Here is a 19,919-nt window from a genome sequence, read left to right as displayed (position 1 = left end):
TACCAACAGCCACCACAAAAACAAATGGTTTCTTCACTGCGGCCACGCGGTCCCCCCAACCCCTTCTCAGACACACGTGTGTCTGAAGGTTAATAATTACGTGGAGTGAATAATTACTGTTTACTTCTTTCCAGAAAATCGCCGCCCCAAAACCGCGATCGCGAATAGGTATCACCATTTGTAAGTTCCCTATTACCTTCCTTTCCTTTCAAGAAAGAAGAAAGAGGGAACGAGCCCAGCAGCCATCAGCCCAGCAGTCGCAAGCCCAGCAGCCACCTGCCCAGCAGTCACCTGCCCAGCAGCCACTGACAGCACAGAAGAACGAAGAAACCTGCACTTTCTCCCGTTCAGCCCTTCGGGGCTTCGGGAATTCCAAGGTTAATGGTATGTAACTTCGGTTACTACCAATTCTTGGAAAGTGCAGGCCAAAGAAGAACGAAGAGGTCTTCGGAAGAAGAAGAGGTAGAAGATGATGATGAAGAAGAAGGAAGACCAGCCACTCGTCTCAACATCACGGACTGGAGTCCGGAACAGAGCCCAGCAGAGATGCGTCCTGAAGGGCAGCCATACCAGAAGCGGATGAAGAGCTTCTACACAACCTCTCCTTTTCAAAACTTACAGTAAGATAAAATCACCCAGCAATTGCGACTCCTCCGGAAAAGGGGACGCATTGCTCCCTCCTTACAGATAGTGCCCCGTTGTGGCGTATTCCTGCTAGCCTATTAAAGAGTTAGCACCGAAAGGACTTCAGTGGACGGTCTGAAGGGGAATTACGTCGGGAGGACAGGCTTTATAAGCCTAGCCTTCCGCGGTCGGCCCGTAAAATGGGTTCGATAACGCTGTTTTAACACTAAATAATAATAAACAAAACTTGAAAAAATTAGACCCGCTATTTAAAATTAACCCTTTAAAAAAAAAAAAAAACAAGCCCGATTAGAATGATCCAGCAGCAAGGGACTCTGTCCAGGTTCTGCGATGGAGTAGGGAGTAATAAACTCCTGCCAACTTTGCATTCCATTCCTACAGAGTTGCATAAATCAGGTTAGTGCCTTCGGGGATAGGTAACGTTAAAAATAAACCTCGTTAGCTGATTGCTGGTTAGCGGAGCCAATTTCCAATAAATAAATAAAGATAATAATACAAAAACACAATTTTAATTTCATCTGTTTTTTTAAACAGAATGGGTGAATTATTACTAGTACATTTCCCTTATAACCTAGAATACTATAAGATATTTCTTATTAGCAAAAATCTAAAAAAAAATTGTTGTAGAAATACGTTTTTTCTTCTTCAAAATTCAATTAAAAACCAAAGGAAATACATATGATAAATAAGAGGGAGTATCTATAATGTGCGTCGACAATTTTTTATGTAAATCAAGAAAAAAAAATCCCTTTCGGCATGACGGAAAAAAATGTCCACCTTAAAGTTAAGAAAAACTTCAAATTTACTCAATACGACAATGGTTGCATGTGAAAAAGGTTTCACATATTTAGCATACGACAAGTCCCCATCTTACAAGTCCAGCAACATTTTGCTCATCCCTTGCCGTAAGGGTTGGTCATATCAAAAATTGTTACAGACAAAAGTTTTAGGTAATGTTTTGAGGACTAATGACCACTTTAAACCGATTTGGTACTGTGCCTATTAAGGAAGGTATGATTTTTTGTCTTCGAAACACAATTTTTTCCACCCTCTGGGACAACGGTTGCCGATATCAAGAAGCTTTACTAGATACGTTTTAGGTCCTTATCCAAAGAATACTACGAACTTTAAACGAATTCGATATTTTAATTAATAAGAAGGTAATAGCGAAATTTTGTTTTTTCAAAAAAGCCACCCCATTTCCACCGCCATGGCCGTTAACGAAATCGACCGAGATTTTGAGTTGAGTTTTATATGTATATACATGTGTATATATATATATATATATATATATATATATATATATAAACTTTTGAGCTGACGGTGGTTTTGGGGTGTGGGGGATGTGAAACGCGAAATTATTTCGAAATTTTTCGGAAGTCGAATCAAGGTATCCATTACAATAGGTAGCTTTCTTATAAAATGTACCTGAAACAACGATAGGCAGTGCAGTACCGGAAGACATGGCCTATATATTAAGCTATAATTAATGATTGATAAATCTAATATAGCTGATAAGAGATAAGATTTTTAAATATTTTTACGCAAAACTGAAGCTTCTATCGATATCTTGACCATCTTAAAAAAATGTCGAACTTCTTTTAAAAAAATTTCATATGTTATGGATTTCTTAAATACATGCAAAAATAGTCATTTTTTTGCCTTATTATTTGTTAATCTATTTATTTTATATTTTCTCCTAAAAAAAAATCACACGCTTTTAGAAAATAATCAGGAAAAGCTAAAACAGTCAAAGTTGAGTTGATAGAAACTTATTTTCAAATAAATACAAGGGGTATTTTCATTGTGGTGCAACGAATATTTCTTATTCTTCAATATTTTTTATGATTATCTGCATGGAGTGAACACTGATTACCATTAAAGAAATTCCAAATTAAATTATTATAAATATAGCTGAGCAAGAGTTTTAAATTAGAACGATGAATATTTATATAGGCTATGACACTTTTGGTAACGTAAGGATTCCAACGCGGGTTCATACATGTAACAAATATATTCATCCGTTGAGCTGTTGAGCTGTTGCGGTGTAACAAATATACACACATACACCCTAAAATACATTAAACTCCTTTTTTGGCAGTCGTGTAAAAATAACCATTAACTCCTCTTCCATAACGAATACTTATATTTTTGAGATAAATACTTCTTTTAACTTTTTTGTTAAAAATATATTTCTTTATCGTATTCTCCCATCATATCATTTCGATCTATTTTCTCTTAGTTCTTTATACATCTGACTTAGAATATACTTATAATTCAACGACGAAAGAAAATACAAAAAAACATACTACGAAACCAGCATCAAAGCTACATTTATAAAGAACGAATTGGTACATTTTCCCTTATGCTAATAACTTAATTTCTTCTTCGTAAAATAACAGTTATAGTACTACTAATACAAAATAAACAAATAAATAAATGTATATATATATATATATATATATATATAAAACTAGTGTTTCAAAAAAACGCAACCCTCAATTTTATTGCTTCCTATATGTCAGTTGAAAACACTGTACTCAAGGTTTAGCAGCTTGTAACAATTTAAATGTCCTTCTTAGGCACTAGTGCTACACTAGTATAAATTCGACTTATTTCGTTTTCCCAGGACGAATGTGTGTTTATTATTGAGAATTATTGCGCGTATAAATCTTACGAACGAGTTTTGAATAAAATTTCACAATTCTTCAGTTCCTAATAAGTCAGCAATATCGCGTTTGATTAATACATTTCGTAAGACTGGGAGCGTACATAATCGGAAAAGCACAGGTCAAACATAACTGTAAACAGTAGAAGTTCTGGAGAATATGAAAGAACGTTCGACTCAATCACCTAGAAAATCGCTCAGAAAATTATCTTTACAGGCTAGGCTTTCAGGATTACTAAAAAATTACAATCGCATTATTATCGCATCGGCGTCGTTCAAAAATTGAAAGAACACCACGGCAAACGTTTACAGTATTGTCGGTTTCGTTTTCATGTTGATGACAGTATTGAAATTTTTGATTTATTTCAGTGATGTGGCATGGTTTTACTTGGATGACTATATTAAGAGCCAAAACTGTTGAATATGGAGCGCTGAAAATCGTCACGCGTTTCACGAACGACCATTACACGTACGTAAAAATTGGTGTTTGGTGTACTTTCTCCGGGCGTCGTGTAATAAGGCCTTTATTTTTTGACAAATCTGTAGATGGTGTTGTTTATCGCAACTTAATCGAACAGTTTATTGCCATGTTAGATTTACACAAACGAGGATGTCAGTTCCAGCCGGAAAACGAAACGTATCATACTGCTTATGAAATGCTACTCAACGTATGGATATGTTACAGGAATTTTGTGGTCATCGTTTGATATCAAAAGGGTTGTAATCCAAGATCCCCAGATCTTACAGCAGCAGACGTTTTCCTTTGGGGGTACTTAAAAAGTTTAGTTTTTAAAAGCAATCTTAACATTGAAAGAAAAATTTCAAACATTACTGAGCAATCATTAAGAAAAGTGGCTGCAAATGTTATGAAACGTGTTCAAACCTACGTCGGGTCACAGGAACTCATTTTAAAGATCTATTGTAAAATTATTAAAGGTAATTTCTACATTGTTGAATAAGTATTTTATTTACATTAATATTTTTGTAATAAGTTAACGACAGTAAACAAAGGGGTTGCGTCCTTTTTGAAACAACCGTATATATAAAAACACTAAACTAAAGCATATTCTGTTTTAGATTACGAATGTGTTACAAATTATTAGTCTAAATAATTAGAAACGGTTAAATTACATTCTCAAATAAAACATGGGAAAACACAGTTTCTCTACCCTTGGTATACACTACAATTTTCGAAATCTATAACTTCAGTTTCTACAGAAATGTTTTGTGTTTTTACATTCTTCGACAAATCCACTTACAAACAAAACATGTAAACTTACTGTAAAATATGAACTCTCTTTTTTTTCCTGTTTAGCCTCTGGTAACTACCGTTAAGATAATTCTTCAGAGGATGAACGAGGATGATATGTATGAGTGTAAATGAAGTGTAGTCTTGTACATTCTCAGTTCGACCATTCCTGAGATGTGTGGTTAATTGAAACCCAACCACTAAAGAACACCGGTATCCACGATCTAGTTTTCAAATCCGTGTAAAAATATCTGGCTTTACTAGGACTTGAACGCTGGAACTCTCGACTTCCAAATCAGCTGATTCGGGAAGACGCATGGATAACGTACTACTTGCAAATTAATTTAAAATATGAACTAATATCATTATTCTCGTCTATCTTCATTTATTTTGGCGTTTAAATCGATTTAGACGATAGTGAGGCTTTTTTTAAAATAGAAAGGATATCTATCTCCAGTTAATGTTGTATCGAAATGATGTTATTTCTTTCGTAAAGCAGTTTTAGTGTGTATGTTTTTAAAATGTAAACAACGTGTTTTTTCTTTTTAAACGAGACAATGAAAAACCGACAGATTGGGTAAGCAGGGAACAAATTGGTAAATATGAGTATTATGTTTTTTTTTTATAATTCCTATAAACTTTTATAATTCAATTAAGGTATTTTGTTTTATTAGCGAAGTTATATTAATGTAAATCAATCTTTTGTAATTTATTGTAAATCATTTTTTCTATAATTACAGCATATATAAGGTTCTTTTTTGCAACATTAATCATAATACGGGAAAAATCATTAATTTTTCTACGGGAAAAAGTAATGTGTTTGTACTCACCTTAAGTGCGTCTGGTAGATGCTCGGATAAATATTCTAAAAGTTCAGGCAGTTCATCTTCTTGTACAAGTCGAAAGTTTTTACCTTCAAGCATCAATTCCATTTCTTCACATATCAATTGAAAACATGAAACAAAAAAGACGTGAACATTTGTTAAAGATCAATTAGTTTGTTCAACAGATTTACAATTTAAAATTGAAATTACTTTTAATTGCAAAATTTTTGAAATATTGATTAATATTCATTCGATTATCATAGTATTACGGAAAAAAAGTTTTCTAAAATCAACTTATATTTTATTCAGTGATAAATATAATAATACCAAACATGGTTATGTTACTATTAAGTTAAGTAAGAATTTTTTGTAAGTAGACTAGTGTACGAACGAACAAAACGTTCTTTAAAAAAGCAATAACCCACTGGTTATGCTTAATTTCTTAAAGTTCGAGTTATCACGATAAAGGATTTACGATAATTTTTTGAAAAAATATCCGTCATGGAATAAGAACAATGGTATTATAAAAAATTCACAGAAAATCAAATCTATGAAAATACAGAATGTTATTTTAATACATAAGTCTACTAAAAATTTAATGCGTTAAAGTATTTTTATACAAACACATTATAATACATCTCATAATTATCTGGTTTGATGCAGATTCTTTGTATCATCATTTTTCTTCTGTTTCTAGCTGTAAGAATGTCAATTTTTATTCTTTTCTATCTTTGGACATTTTAATGATACTTTTTTTTTCTCTTTCCTGTTTAGTCTCCGGGAATTACCGTTCAGGTATTACTTCAGAGGATGATATGACTATAAATGATGTGTAGTCTTGTACAATCTCAGTTCGTCCATTCCTAAAATGTGTGGTTAATTGAAACCCAACCACTAAAAGAACACCGGTATACACGATCTAGCATTCAAATCCATGTAAAAATAACTGGCTTTACTAGGACTTGAACGCTGGAACTGTCGACTTCCAAATCAGCCGGTTTGGGAAAACGAGTTCACCACTAGACCAACCCGGTGGTTGCTACTGATCCTTCTAGAACTGATTTACTGAAACTTTCTTTTCTCATAATATATTTCAATCAGTCTAATAACATTTTCTGTATTTTCTGTTTCTTGATATCTTCTTTAGTATTCAGTCCACTGAATGTAATTTTTGTACAGGATCAATTATTCCCACAATTAAATATCTGTAGCTTTTCTTTATTCTCTTACTTCAGAGTCCTTGTTTCACATCCATACATTACATACCAAATAATACTATAAAAGACATTTCTTTAAATCTCACTTCACCTTGCTATGTAATAACTGTTTCTGTTTATTATGAATTCAGTTTCTTTCACCTATAATTTTATCCATCCTATCTTTCTTCTTTTTAAAATACGTGTCTCACATTACAACGGTCGCACTAAAAATAGAAATAAATGTTAGAATAAATAGATTCTTTAGGTGAATCTACCCTGGTTTTTTTATTTGGTTCTAATTTTTTTAATATTCAACGAATAAGTTTTCTAAGCACTTTTACTATTTTTAAATATTCAATCTTCATTATTTCATAAATGTTAATTGGTTTATCGCCTCCTATATAGATTGTTTTTATTTCCTTAACATGCAATTACATAATTTATTTTGAAAAAAATGCTGTTTGAATCATCATAATGGAGCAGAAATTTTAAATTAAATCATACAAAATTATTTTATTTACAAATTTATTAACACATGACGTTTTCTCATTCTTTACGAAGTAAAGAAAGTATTGTGATCGCGAAAAATATCGGTTTTCAGATTTCAACGGAAATATCCATTTTGACCATCCCTGAATTCATTTTGACTAGTTTCAGCGTGACGTCTGTACGTACGTATGTATCTCGTATAACTCAAAACCGATTTGCCGTAGTGTGTTCAAATTTTGGATTTTGGACTTTTGTAACACCTAGTTGTGCATGTTTTCTTTTGATTGTAATCGAATGAACCAAAACTGTCCAAAAAACATCTGGATTTTGAACTTGAGAGCTTTTCAAGGATATATCATAAGTGATACTTATTTTTATTGGTTCCAGAGTTATAGCCAAATGAATGAAATATTTGGATCTTTCAAGGGGAAGGCACATCAGTTCGAATCCGACTTCATCTCCTTTTTTTTAATTTAAATATATTGATTTATTAATAATTATTAACCTCTGATTCTAAAAAAAATTACAATAAATAATAATTTCAAATTACAATAAAAAAGTATACGAAAAAATATCATAAGTTAATTAATGAAATAAAATTTTATATACTTTTCATTTTACAAAAATGTGTATATGTAATTTAATAGGCGTACAAATAAGACATGTGGTGTCCACATCAGATTTGGTGAAACATCTGTCTATTTGTTTTTTTTTTTTCATTTTGTTGGTGTTTACGTCATAATAATTTAAAAAAAAATTGTATTAGATAGATGTAAGTCTTGCATTTATTTAAACAGTAATAAAGAGACTTTTAGTCTATCCTAGTATTTCAGGTATGATTGTTGATTTAATAATAATTGTATAAATATTTGATGTCAATAAAAACTAATATTTTAGAAACTGTGAAACTTTCCATTTTATTTAACAACTGGAAGATAGTATCTCACTTTCAAATGAAGTGTAGCAAAAAATGTGTATATGCAATTTAATAGGCGTACAAGGAAGTCATGTGATGTCCACATCAAATTTTTTACAACTGTCTTATTGACCGAATTAATTTAAATGTATCAATTATGTTGAATGACGAAATAAAAATCAAAGGTATGATAATGAAATTAAAATTTATGTTTTTAACAAAAGGAAATCTCTTAATTCACATCTTAATGCGAGATGAAAAGTGTAAAAAGATAAATTTATTTTATGATTTTTAATGATTATTTTAATTAAATGAATGCGGTTTTATTAAATTTTACTACCTATTAAGTTGCCATTCTGTTATTATGTAAATTGTAATTAAATTAGAGATTTAATTTCATTTTTCATAAGATTAATTAACAGAGATATAAAAGTGTGACACATTTTTAGATTAATACTGTTTACAATTAAGTAAATCAAAAAGTAAATTTATTTTCAAGTTTTATCACAAGGATGACTTTAAAAATAATGTTTCAGTTTACTCACACGCCAGTAAAAATTACGCTTTTGAATTTAAATCTGTTTCACATTGTTTGTGAAACAACTTCAGCGTCTCTGAATACAATAGAATGAACACTAAACGTCACGTAATAAGAACCATTGAAGTAATATTTTGTTGTTCAGTGTCAAGTGACTGACAGCGTGCAATATAACAACTTTGAGGTCGCATTTTAAGATTTTAATATACAAAGCATTTGTTAGTTTAACAGTAGATATAAAAGATCTTATTGAAGAAGAATATTATTTAATTTATTTTATCACGTAAAAAACATAATGCCTAAAGCGTTAAGTAATTTTTTTGTTAAAAAAATTAACAATGAATATACAAGTATAAATCATCCACGGTTTTCTTTGTTTCGTGTAAAATAAAAACATAATAAGACCCTTACAGTACATTTTTTAAACAGAAGTTTGGTTAAACAGAATTTAAATGTTAAAAAAAAGACTTAAAGGATTTGTTTCCAAAGTTTTATATTCAATAACAGATGGCACATTCATTTATCTAACTTTGTTTTCCATAAATCTAATAATTTTATTAGTAAAAAAAGTTGTGAGAAAACGTACTCTCCTTTTTATAAAAACACTTGATATAACTAGTAAGTATCCTTTTCCTAGGTGATTTTTTAGTCAATAACGTTTGAATCATTTGAAATTAATATAATTTCAACAGTTTTTTTTTTTAAAGAGTAGTTCTAAATTTGATTCGTATAATTTTTTGCAATTTTTTGTATAGTTTAAGCCTTACTCAAGACCAAATGAAATAATTTCGATTATTTTTTTGGGCTCTATTTTGCAGAGGTAGGTCTTCTGATCAACTGTACTGAATTTTTTTCTTCTACAAAGTTAATTGAACGATTTTTATGCACTGAAAATGACAGTCATCTAAGTCTTTTTTACAGTATTTTTTATTTTTTTAATTATTCGTTCTTTAGTTCTAGGTCCTCATAATGCAATAATATAAGGTTCGTAGTCATTCTGATATTCAAAGTATTTTCAAATGAAAACTAATTCGAAAACTTAAGGAATAAATAATAAATATTCTCTAATTTTTGGACAACCTTAGTTCACCCCATATAACGTTTAATTTATTTCGCTCCTCTGTATTCCTTTTCTATTTTCGCAAATTTATTGTCTTTTATGTTTTTTACAAACGATTGCTTCATAACGGCGTTTTTTAAAATAAAAAGTTATTTAAAAAAACGAATGATTTTAAATAAACAGCCTTTAAAAAATACAAAACCGACTTACAAAAATACTAAAAAAGATCAACTGTAAAAAGTAAAAATTTTTATAATTTAAGATCTCATCTAAAACTTCAAATTCGTGGCCTATTATCGCACTATCCTCCTTTAAATTATTATTTTCACCCATTGCTCTTTTGGCAAGGAAGCGCCAGGCTGCCTGCAGGAGGCGACGGGCAGGCTAATACCGGGAGGCCATCGCCGAGGAGGACCGAACTCGCACGTTTCTCGCATGGCAAGAGACCTGGGTCCAGAAGACCAGAGGACGACGGACCGCAAGGCTTATCCCTCTTGTCAGACTGTAGACAAGCGGCGGCATGGAGAGGTGGAATACCTATTTTTAGGTGGATCTTTGAGCACTGAGCCCCCATAACATGGTTGCGATGACGCTCTGTGACCTGAGCACCTGGAAGAATGTGGCCCGAATCGTCGGGAGCATTCTAATGATCAAGAAGGGCGACCTGGATAGTCATCAACCAGGTTAAAATTAAGTAGCGGCCTTTTCAGGTTAGGATAATAGGACTCGGCATGAAGTAATGTGTTAAACGGTTCTGAGTAGAGTCCTGGTAGAAAGGGGGTTTTAGTCGGTAGTCTGCTGATGGCAGTTGGATAAGACCTCCAGTGGGAGTCCGACACTCAGTGCGTAAATCATTTCCACTCCCTCCCCCCCCCCCATCAAAAAGAATAAATAAATAAAAAAATATTATGTAACCAATAAAAAGAACAGGAAAATGGAATCTTTCTATTAGATTTAAAAATAAATATAATAGATGTTATTTACTCGATTTTAAACATACATTTTATATGCATTTATATCCATCATTTTTCATAAATATATGTCAAAATTTAAAACAGACTCTAACTTCTATAATTTTGTAATACTCGTTGTAAAGATAATTACTATTATTCCTTATGCATGGAACTTCGTCTTTTGAAGACTATTGTATAGATTTAATTTGAAGATGCACAATATTATTCCTGATCCAATTAAAATAAGCCGGCAATGAACTTAATACCTTTCACGGCTATGCTGGTCAAGTTATTCAGTTCAATCTTTTTAAACTCTACTTGTGTCTTTAAGATAAAAATAACCCCTTTTTATTGAAAAATAATAACTAAAATTATGAATTTTTTTTTTCACATTCAAATTTCATTTTTAAAATTTTATGACTTTTAAAAAGATATAAAATCTATGTAAATTGTCTTTTAATTCAGTTAAAGTTTGAGCTTTGAATTGAATATGTGTAGCACAGCTAAAAATTTTTAAATTTGTTTCATAAAAGCAAATTTAAAAGAAATTCAAAGAAATTTGTGCAATTTTTTGAAACGTTTTTTAAACAACACTTGTTTTTAAAGTATAATTTTTAAATTTTAAAGCTATAAACCTAAAAAAATAAAAGTTTATAATTATTATAATAATTAATTGCTTTAAAAACTTAATAATAATCTAAGGTAATATTACAACGTTTAAGAATGATCATAAAATTGCTGACTTTTAGTTTCGTATGAATGCTTTCAGCAAGTGTTAAAATCGGAGTTTAAACAATAACGCATGCCTATATTATGGAAGACTTGGTGAAATGAAATTATCAGATTATTAGAAAATGGTAATAAACATAAATTTGAATAACACGTTTGTCAAAAATACACATTTACGAGAAATTCTTTTTGTATTTGAATATTTTAAACTTTTTGACTATTAACAACTGATTTTAAGTAAATTAAAATCGAAATTTAATTTTTAAAAATTAGATTTTTTTTTAAATTTACAAGTTCCTCCATCAGGGGAGGCGTATTAAGCTATATTAATAACTTAATTTTTTAAGAAAATACATTTCGAGCAAACATTAACATTTGAAATTGAGAAAAGAATTTTTTTTTAATTTGAAGGCTCCCATGCTCAAAGGAGAGAATTCAAGTAGAATTAATTTTTAATTAAATAATCCATATGTGGTGATAATAAAATTAAAAGCAAAACCTTTTAAAATTGTTAAAAAATGCAAAGATGCAGCTATAATTCTAAATAAATAAAGTTGTAGTATTCTAGGAAGGGATGATCAATTTTTAGCTAATTTTTTTTTTTAAGAAATACTGAAGAGTAAGTGCTACCAAAAAAATCAAGATTTTTACATTTTAAATCAGTGAGTAATAATTTGTGAGATGGATTTAAATTTAAAATAAATTTAAAGAAATCTTTTAAAAATTAAAAAATGGTTTTTGTTTCTACAGAACAATGTAGTAGGATGGGCAAAAGGTTTTACAGTAGTTTGAAGGCCTACTAATGTTGAAAATATAGATGTTAAACTCCCATTAACTGAAGTAAGATGTAAGTAAATATATATAAAGCCAATTTTGCGGGGAGCGGGGGTGAATATTAAATTATTATTTTTTTATAATTTGCGAAAATAAATTTTTATTGCTAAAATGCCCCAGTAAAGATTTGAAATTTTATTTTTAATTTTAGTAAACTCCATCCCTTCCAATTTTTGCAAAATTTTAATATATTCTTTCCTTTCGAAGGTACTAACTGTCTAGCGAGTTTGAAGAAAATCGATCGATGGGGTCTAAAGTTATAAAACGAAATACAGACCAACGGACATAAGCACTAACGTCCGTTTTGGACTGGGGAGCACTGGAGTAGCAAATTTTTTTCGCAGATTATTAACAATTTATTAAACTTTTTTATACCGTCTCCTTAAGGCAAAAAACTTAAAAACAAATCCATTTTTTTTACTAATCTATACACATTCCTGTTACAGCTAAGCTGCTGAAGCAGAATATATCGCTATTACGGGATATTAAAAGAAATTATTAAAAAAAGTATATACGTTAACTTGATGTTAACAAGATGTTATCTTTTCAAAATTGTTGCTATTTATTTAATAATTCCTTACATTAAACAAATCCTAAATTATTTTTAGTTAAATGACAAACAGGATAAATGAAAAATTAAGCTGTATTGTAAATATTAATTAGGTATTCTAATTTAGAATTGTTTCCTCGAATATATCGCTTGTGTAGCGGTCAAATGGTCATTAAGTTAATGTTGACAAAATTCATCGTGAATATTTGTTATTATTGATTGACCTGTATTTGTTACTTTCAGTTAGATGCAAATAAATCATAAATTACTTAGTCATACTACATTTGACACCTATTGCTGAGAATCTTCCTATTATTCAGTATTATGTAATAATAAATAATTAGATTATAGTAACAGTCTGGCGTAGTTGAAATTTTATTTTTCATATTTGCTTCCTGTTTTAACGTGACAATACATTTGTTTGGTACATAGTGATTTCTTTTTATAGAAAAATGAAATCTTAAAATTTTTTTTTAAGATAGAAAAATGGATTATAAAAATACTTGTTGAAAAATTTGAGAAGTTATTTTAGCGGTTACGACATTTTTCAGAGTTCTGAAAAAACCCACAAATAAATAAAAAATTAAACAATACTTATATATATTTCCGTGTAAAAAATAGAAAAGTAAACAATTATAAAAAATTTTCCTTAAGAATTAATTTCTATAGTTAAAAAACTTGTATTTTTATGAAATTAGCTTTATATACATTAAAACTGTACGCATAACTTTTTTTTATAGATATTTTATTTATGAGTAATAATATTCAACGTCTAATAATATAACGGTTCAAAAATTTTAGAATAATTACTGACATACTTAACGTAAATTATAGAACTCATTGTTAGAAGGAAATTGTTCAGAAATTGACATAAAAAGAAATCATGGGGTAAAGTGAACGAAGGCTTTGAAGAAAAGAATTGGGTCTAAAAAAAATATCTTACAGGAGTATACTAGAGATAGAAGTCACTTGATATTGATGAACCGTGAAACTACTCAAACTATTGATAGCTACTATAAAGAAGGAAAGAAATGTAATCCGGTTGGTAATAGTGTTTTAGTCCTCTCCATTTCGAGACCAAATTACTACTCTAAATGAATCGGCCTATCATCATCCATACAATTATTGATGAATTAATTTTACGGAATAAAAAAAAAAAAATAATTCGACATCAAAATTGATATTGTAATTTTGTGTCTGTTTTCATGTCCTCCATTTTTCGTTCAATTCGATTAAATATTAATTGTGTTTATTTATTGTTAATTCTAGTACTGTAAATTAGTATCAAATTAAGTAATAGTTTTCTCACAATAATATACTTTATAATTATGGTACAAAATTATATCAATTTTTTAACATAATTTGGCTATTTATTAATAGATTTAAAAAAATAAAATGTCATTTGTTCAAAATAAAAGGCTTAATATTTTAGCAAATAACATAAATTTTGATAAAACTAATATTTATGAAAATAAAACGGATTGAAAAATAAAAATGGCCGCCATTTTGCAATTTTTGAAGGTATTTGTCCTGAATTTTTGCTAATTTTCGAACATTATTACCAATCCGCTTACAAAATATTAATCTGATTATTCTATCCGAACTTGAGATATAAATTTTTATATAAAAATAACAGAATGGCGGACAAGAAGAGAACGAAGGGGAAATTGCCATTTTTTCTAAGGATATTTTTTTGCTTAGTTTTACAAGTAGAATCCGAAAAAGTATTGCCAGCTCACCATTTTAGAAAAACCCTTATATCCTTGTAACTTTACTTTAAACTTACTTATTCTGGATATTTATGAACTGTGGACAAAAAAGAATAATCTTTAAAGAAATTATAGGATATGTTTTATCAGGTTTTATATATATATATATTTATTTACTTTTACATTCGTACTATTTAAAACTAAACACTAGTATTTGTTGAAAGGTGAAGAACTAATCGGCGCCAAAAAACCTATGGACTTGGTTGCTTATGCAGCGATATCTAGGTAAAACTTACGTGATATTGCTAATTCTTATACACTTACTGACTGTGTTCACCTCACTAATCTACTTTACATTTGATTTGTCTGGGATTTCTCCCACCACCACCCCATTTGGTCGCTCTAAAGCGTAAGACCGAATGTCCGTACCACAAACGGCTACTGTTCCTCAAAACGGTTTAGCGACCAATATCCTAATTAGCTCCTACAACTTACCTAACTGCGAGAGCGGAATAAGCGTGGTGTCCTACACCACTCGCTTGCGTGTCCCATCGCTCACTTGTCATATATTACTAAAATGGGTAGACGCACCCCGTCTACATACTAAAATATATGACTTGTCAATAAATTAAAATTTATTTCATCAAGGACAGCAATTTGCTGCCACGCCTAGATCGTTGAATGCCAGCAAGTACCTGTCCACCATATTACTGCGCTTGAAACAATATTTGAACGATGCCCATCCATTTCTCGAGGATAGATACCTACAGCACTAAATCTATTTTGCATGTCATTTTCATTACTCAGTCCAGAAGTTGTGTTCTAATAATATTATAGATTAGCTGCAGAGGCGTGCCTACGGCACGCCCTCCGCAGCTAGGCCCTGGCGGGCGGCGTCTCGGAATGGAATTATTAGGTATCCAAAATTGATTACCTCTTATGTAAAAATATATTTTTTGAATGATGATAACTGATATAACGAAAGTTAAATTAGAATTTAACTCTAGAAATTGATACTAACGAATCGGGATTTTCCGCTAGAGATCGGTACATTCCGGTGCTAAGCTAAGGGACACATACACACACACATACAAATGTCCTTTAATAGGGTAGGATTATCATAAAAATTTATCTTGGTTAATTTATACAAAAAAATTCGCGTGATATGTTGTACAACTCAACAAGCATCAAATACGAATCGATACGATACTATGAGAGCGTAGGAAGTAATTATTTTTTATTGCGTAGTAAAATTTTTTTATAGTGCTTTATTAAAATTCTTTTCTATATTTTGACCTAAAAAATAATTTACATTTGTACTTTTAATAGTAACTATTTACAATAGTTACATAATTTATATGTAACTCTTCGTTTACTTTTCCAGTTGTAGCTATATTGCTGCTTCAAGAATTTCTTACTCCAAAAAAAACACGAAAAAAGAAATTTCTGGAAGATGCATGTACACACTTACACACACTTGCGTTGGCCTGTATTTTGATTAATATCGCCGGATTGGCTTATCATAAATTCTTCCAAACTAGTTCAAAAAATTTCTATCAATGGGAAGTTGACATTATTAACTTTTGGAAAAAAAAATAAAAAAGGGGAGAGGCATTTTTTTTGCTTGTTAAATGAATTAATTCATAATCATCACAGAAGCTTTGAAGCTATTCGTGGGAATATAGAAGTGGAATTTTTGTAGCATATGAAAAATTCCAGACCAGAATTTGAACAGGGACCCGCAGATGAAATGGCAAGACGTTACTATTCCTCACGGAGATCGCCATTTTGAATTCTTTATTTTTTGTTTACTGGTCGTAGAAATTAGAAATTTAGTAAGATGAAAAACTTCAATTATTTTAAATCCCAACCTTTAAAACAAATTGGATTAAGGGGTGGGGATATTTAAAACTATTTCTCAAGAGTTTTTGGCCATATCTCAAAACTCCGTTGACAAAAACAATTAAATTGGCAATATGATCCCAGTTTCGGTCTTATTTCTGACCCCACCAGACAATGGGAACCACCGTAACTAACGACAACTACACAGTGTTCCAGGAGATTATGCTCAAACTGAAGGGACTGATTCAAAAGAAAAAACAAAGTCCATGTGGACAAATTCCCTATCTTGCTTCTTTTTCCGATGTCCACCATTTATGTTTTTAAAATAAAAATCTATAACTTAAGAACGTATTGAGACATTTTAATGAAATTTTATATATATACACCCAACATCCACAAAAAGTTTAAAAATTGTACATTTGAACATTAAAAAATGGCGGCCATAAAACATTCTAATCAATATTACTTTTATGCAATTATATTTTATTAGATCAAACGTTAACCCTTTATTGTGAACAAAATTACATTTCATTTCTTTAAATTATATTAAAATACTGGAGAATAGTTGAAATTGTTTAGTTATTTAAATGGATTGCAAAATTTACGCTTGAAAACAGGCAAAATATTTTCTGACTGTAATTTCCAGTCTGCACTCCTGACAAACAGATAAGCCGATACTCGATATCACCTTTTATTAATTTGTATTCTATTAATATGTTCAATATTAGATTATTTTGCAGAAAAAATAAGTATATTATGCCACTGATATGTTTGTACTTGGAACAGGTATGTAAATGACACAACTGAATATAAAATTTAAAAAAATTGTATCTCTGTTAAAAATATACGTACATAATTTATTCCTCTTCCTATGGGAAAACTTTAGTAATTAAAATTTTTTAAATATAAAAATCCTTTAAATGTACGTAGATTATTAACAAAAAGAGAGAGATCTAAATGTTTTATAATAAAAATCATAAAAATAAATAACATTTATAATATTTTATAAATTCATAAATAATATATGTTTATGTATTCATAAAATTCATTTATGATTTAAATAAATTTATTTTTTACTAGAAGGACGAAATAGAAATTACTATAAAGCCAACACTAGTTTATTTCTTGATAAAAGTAAATTATAAAAAATATTAAAACCATCAGGGATGATTACTTCATTTTTCTCCAAAAAATATTTATTATTTTTCTTATTATTATTATTACCTTATTTTTTTAATAAAAGTGTATTAAAAAATCCTAATAAAGAATTGTATGTAACATATAAAATATATTTTATTTAATTTTAATTTAGTATTTGATAATACTCGTAATTTATAATTTTATTAAAATAAAAACATAATTTATTTTCTTATTAATACTGTTTTTGAAATTGTGGCTAAAAACTGAATAAATCATCAACATATAAAATACATTAAATCGACATTTTTAGAATATTTTATAACAATAATTTCTGGTCTTTTATTGGTCTTTTATCTTTCATACCTGAAAGAAACAATTTTCATATGTAAAGCTTTTGTAAAATTCGTTAAAATTTTTAATTATCTATTCTTAAACAAGTTCCCGCTCAAAAAATACAGTTCGTCTAATGACGTAAGAAAGAAAACATACTTTGAAAATGCTTGTAATACCTAGAAGATATGGATTTCAAACGCTCTAAGAATCTTTTAATTAAAAATAATTTAGCTGCAATATTTTTAATTACTTACTTTTCGACGAGTGGTAGTGAATTTTATTTAAATTAATGTATTGGTATCAAAATATCGTGAAGCGAAATCTAATGAAAAATGCACAGAATTGATACCTCCACCAGGTACTCGAAGATATAACGGACTAAAATCACACCTGACGGCATGTCAGGTGTGTACTTCTATAATTAATTTAAAAAATTAATTTATGCCTAACTGGCTGGGGAGTACATCATAACCGTAAGTTATGATTTGTGGTTGTTCTGAGCGGAATTCTAATTCATTCTCAAGATCTACATAAAAAAATGTTGTGTACATTTGTTTGGTACCATTATCGTAATAATTGCAGATAACCTGATGCAAGGACAAAATCATTAATAAAAATGACACACAGCCATTCCCAGGAACAGCAAGCAAGCATCACATACCAGGATTATTATAAAGTGGAACATAAAGTGGTTTATGAGGCCTTTTTACTGAGCCGAAAATTGTGTATCGGCGAACTAAAAGTCCAAATTTCAGGTAATATTCAGCCCAACACGTGATACATTAACTCCTTTATTTTTATTCCTGTTTTTGTCTATACTCAACAAAAATCTAATAAAATTAGATTTTTTTTGTTACGGTTCAATTATAATACAATGAAAATTGTAAGAATAAATCGAGTATTTAAGCTTCTTGTCTGAACAATAAATAAATAAAATTCACGCCTCGCAGCGCTTATGATATATAAATTTATCAAAGAAACTGAATCATCGAAGAATAAATTTTCTGCTACTAAACAAAATATCCTACTGAATTCTTTTCAGAAAATATTTTTGTATCGTGTGACAAACAAACCATAGTTTTCCTTTAATCAGTATTATATAAGTTAAAAAAATAAATAAATAAAATTATTTTTAAACTTTATTATTATATCAACTTTTTTTAAAATTATTTTTCTACGCTATTGATTTCAACAAACAAATTTTATTAAATTTTGTTTTACTTTTTCAAAATGCTTTTTTGAAAAAGGGAGAAATAATCATACTCAACTTCTGAATAAATTTAAATTCGTTAATTTAAACATGAGGAAATCAACTAAAGGCAAATGTTTTTATCCAATAAATTTCTTTAAAAAGTGTTACAATATTCAAACATAATGAATAAAATTAACACAATATTTTTTTTGATATTTTGTTTTTTTTTCTGAAATAAAAAAAAAAAAATATTTCTTACGTAATGAAAAATAAATCCGATAAATATGAAATAATGATAAAAATGCTGAGCATACATATAAGTGTATAAGCCGATGAGTAATCAAGAAATACATAATATTTGAAGCTAAATAAAGTTAAGAAGGAATGGAAACAGGGAAACAGGAGGTATGGAAAGTAGTGAAAACCAGGAAGTATATGAAAAGTTTTTATAATGAATAAAAATTTGTACACGGCTTCTTCTGTCCAACGTTTAATAAGAAATGAATTTCCAAGGGGGGTTTATGGTTTCATAATTGCAATTCAAGCTACAGTATTTCAAAAATAACTTATTAAAAGTTTATCGAAGAAATATTTTATGAGTAGCAGTTGTTAAATATCATAAACGATGCAGCATCCAGTTTCCATATACACTCTATTGTCACTACAAGGTTACTAATTGTACAAGACAGAAACCGAAAATAGTTAATTAAAAATTGGATAATATCTACAACCCTAAGGAAAACATCATACTGTAACCTTATTTTTTCAAATGAAAATATTCCAGTAAACTTCTGAATTTTATAAGTATTGAATTTATAAAATATGGCTCTTAACTTATTATTTTATTAAATACCATCTGGTGTATATATTTTAAGAAAAGTTGCTTGGTATAACGATAAATAATTAAAAATTTTAGTTTATTATAGTCTCATAATTTTAGTTAAGAATTTTTAGAATTGGGAAAGGTACCATCAGAACACTAGTAAACATGAAAAACGTCAAGCAGGCAGGCTTGTCATTAGATTTAGTGATAACTCCAACTTTACACA

General features: G+C 29.4%; 1 protein-coding gene across 1 annotated transcript in view; it reads right to left on the bottom strand.

Annotated features, from left to right (window-relative positions):
- Positions 1–19,919, bottom strand: part of LOC142325727 (uncharacterized) — a 342,723-nt gene that overhangs the window by 222,470 nt on the left and 100,334 nt on the right. Inside the window, exon 2 of the mRNA XM_075367758.1 lies at positions 5,393–5,496. Coding sequence (XP_075223873.1) covers positions 5,393–5,494 — 102 coding nt within the window. The 5' untranslated portion in view covers positions 5,495–5,496. The remainder of the gene's footprint in view (positions 1–5,392; positions 5,497–19,919) is intronic.

This window comes from Lycorma delicatula, chromosome 5 (assembly GCF_047948215.1).
Source record: "Lycorma delicatula isolate Av1 chromosome 5, ASM4794821v1, whole genome shotgun sequence".
In the NCBI taxonomy this organism is placed as follows: domain Eukaryota; kingdom Metazoa; phylum Arthropoda; class Insecta; order Hemiptera; family Fulgoridae; genus Lycorma; species Lycorma delicatula.
The sequence above is the reverse complement of the archived record's forward strand: the minus strand, read 5'-3'. Positions and strand labels throughout refer to the sequence as shown.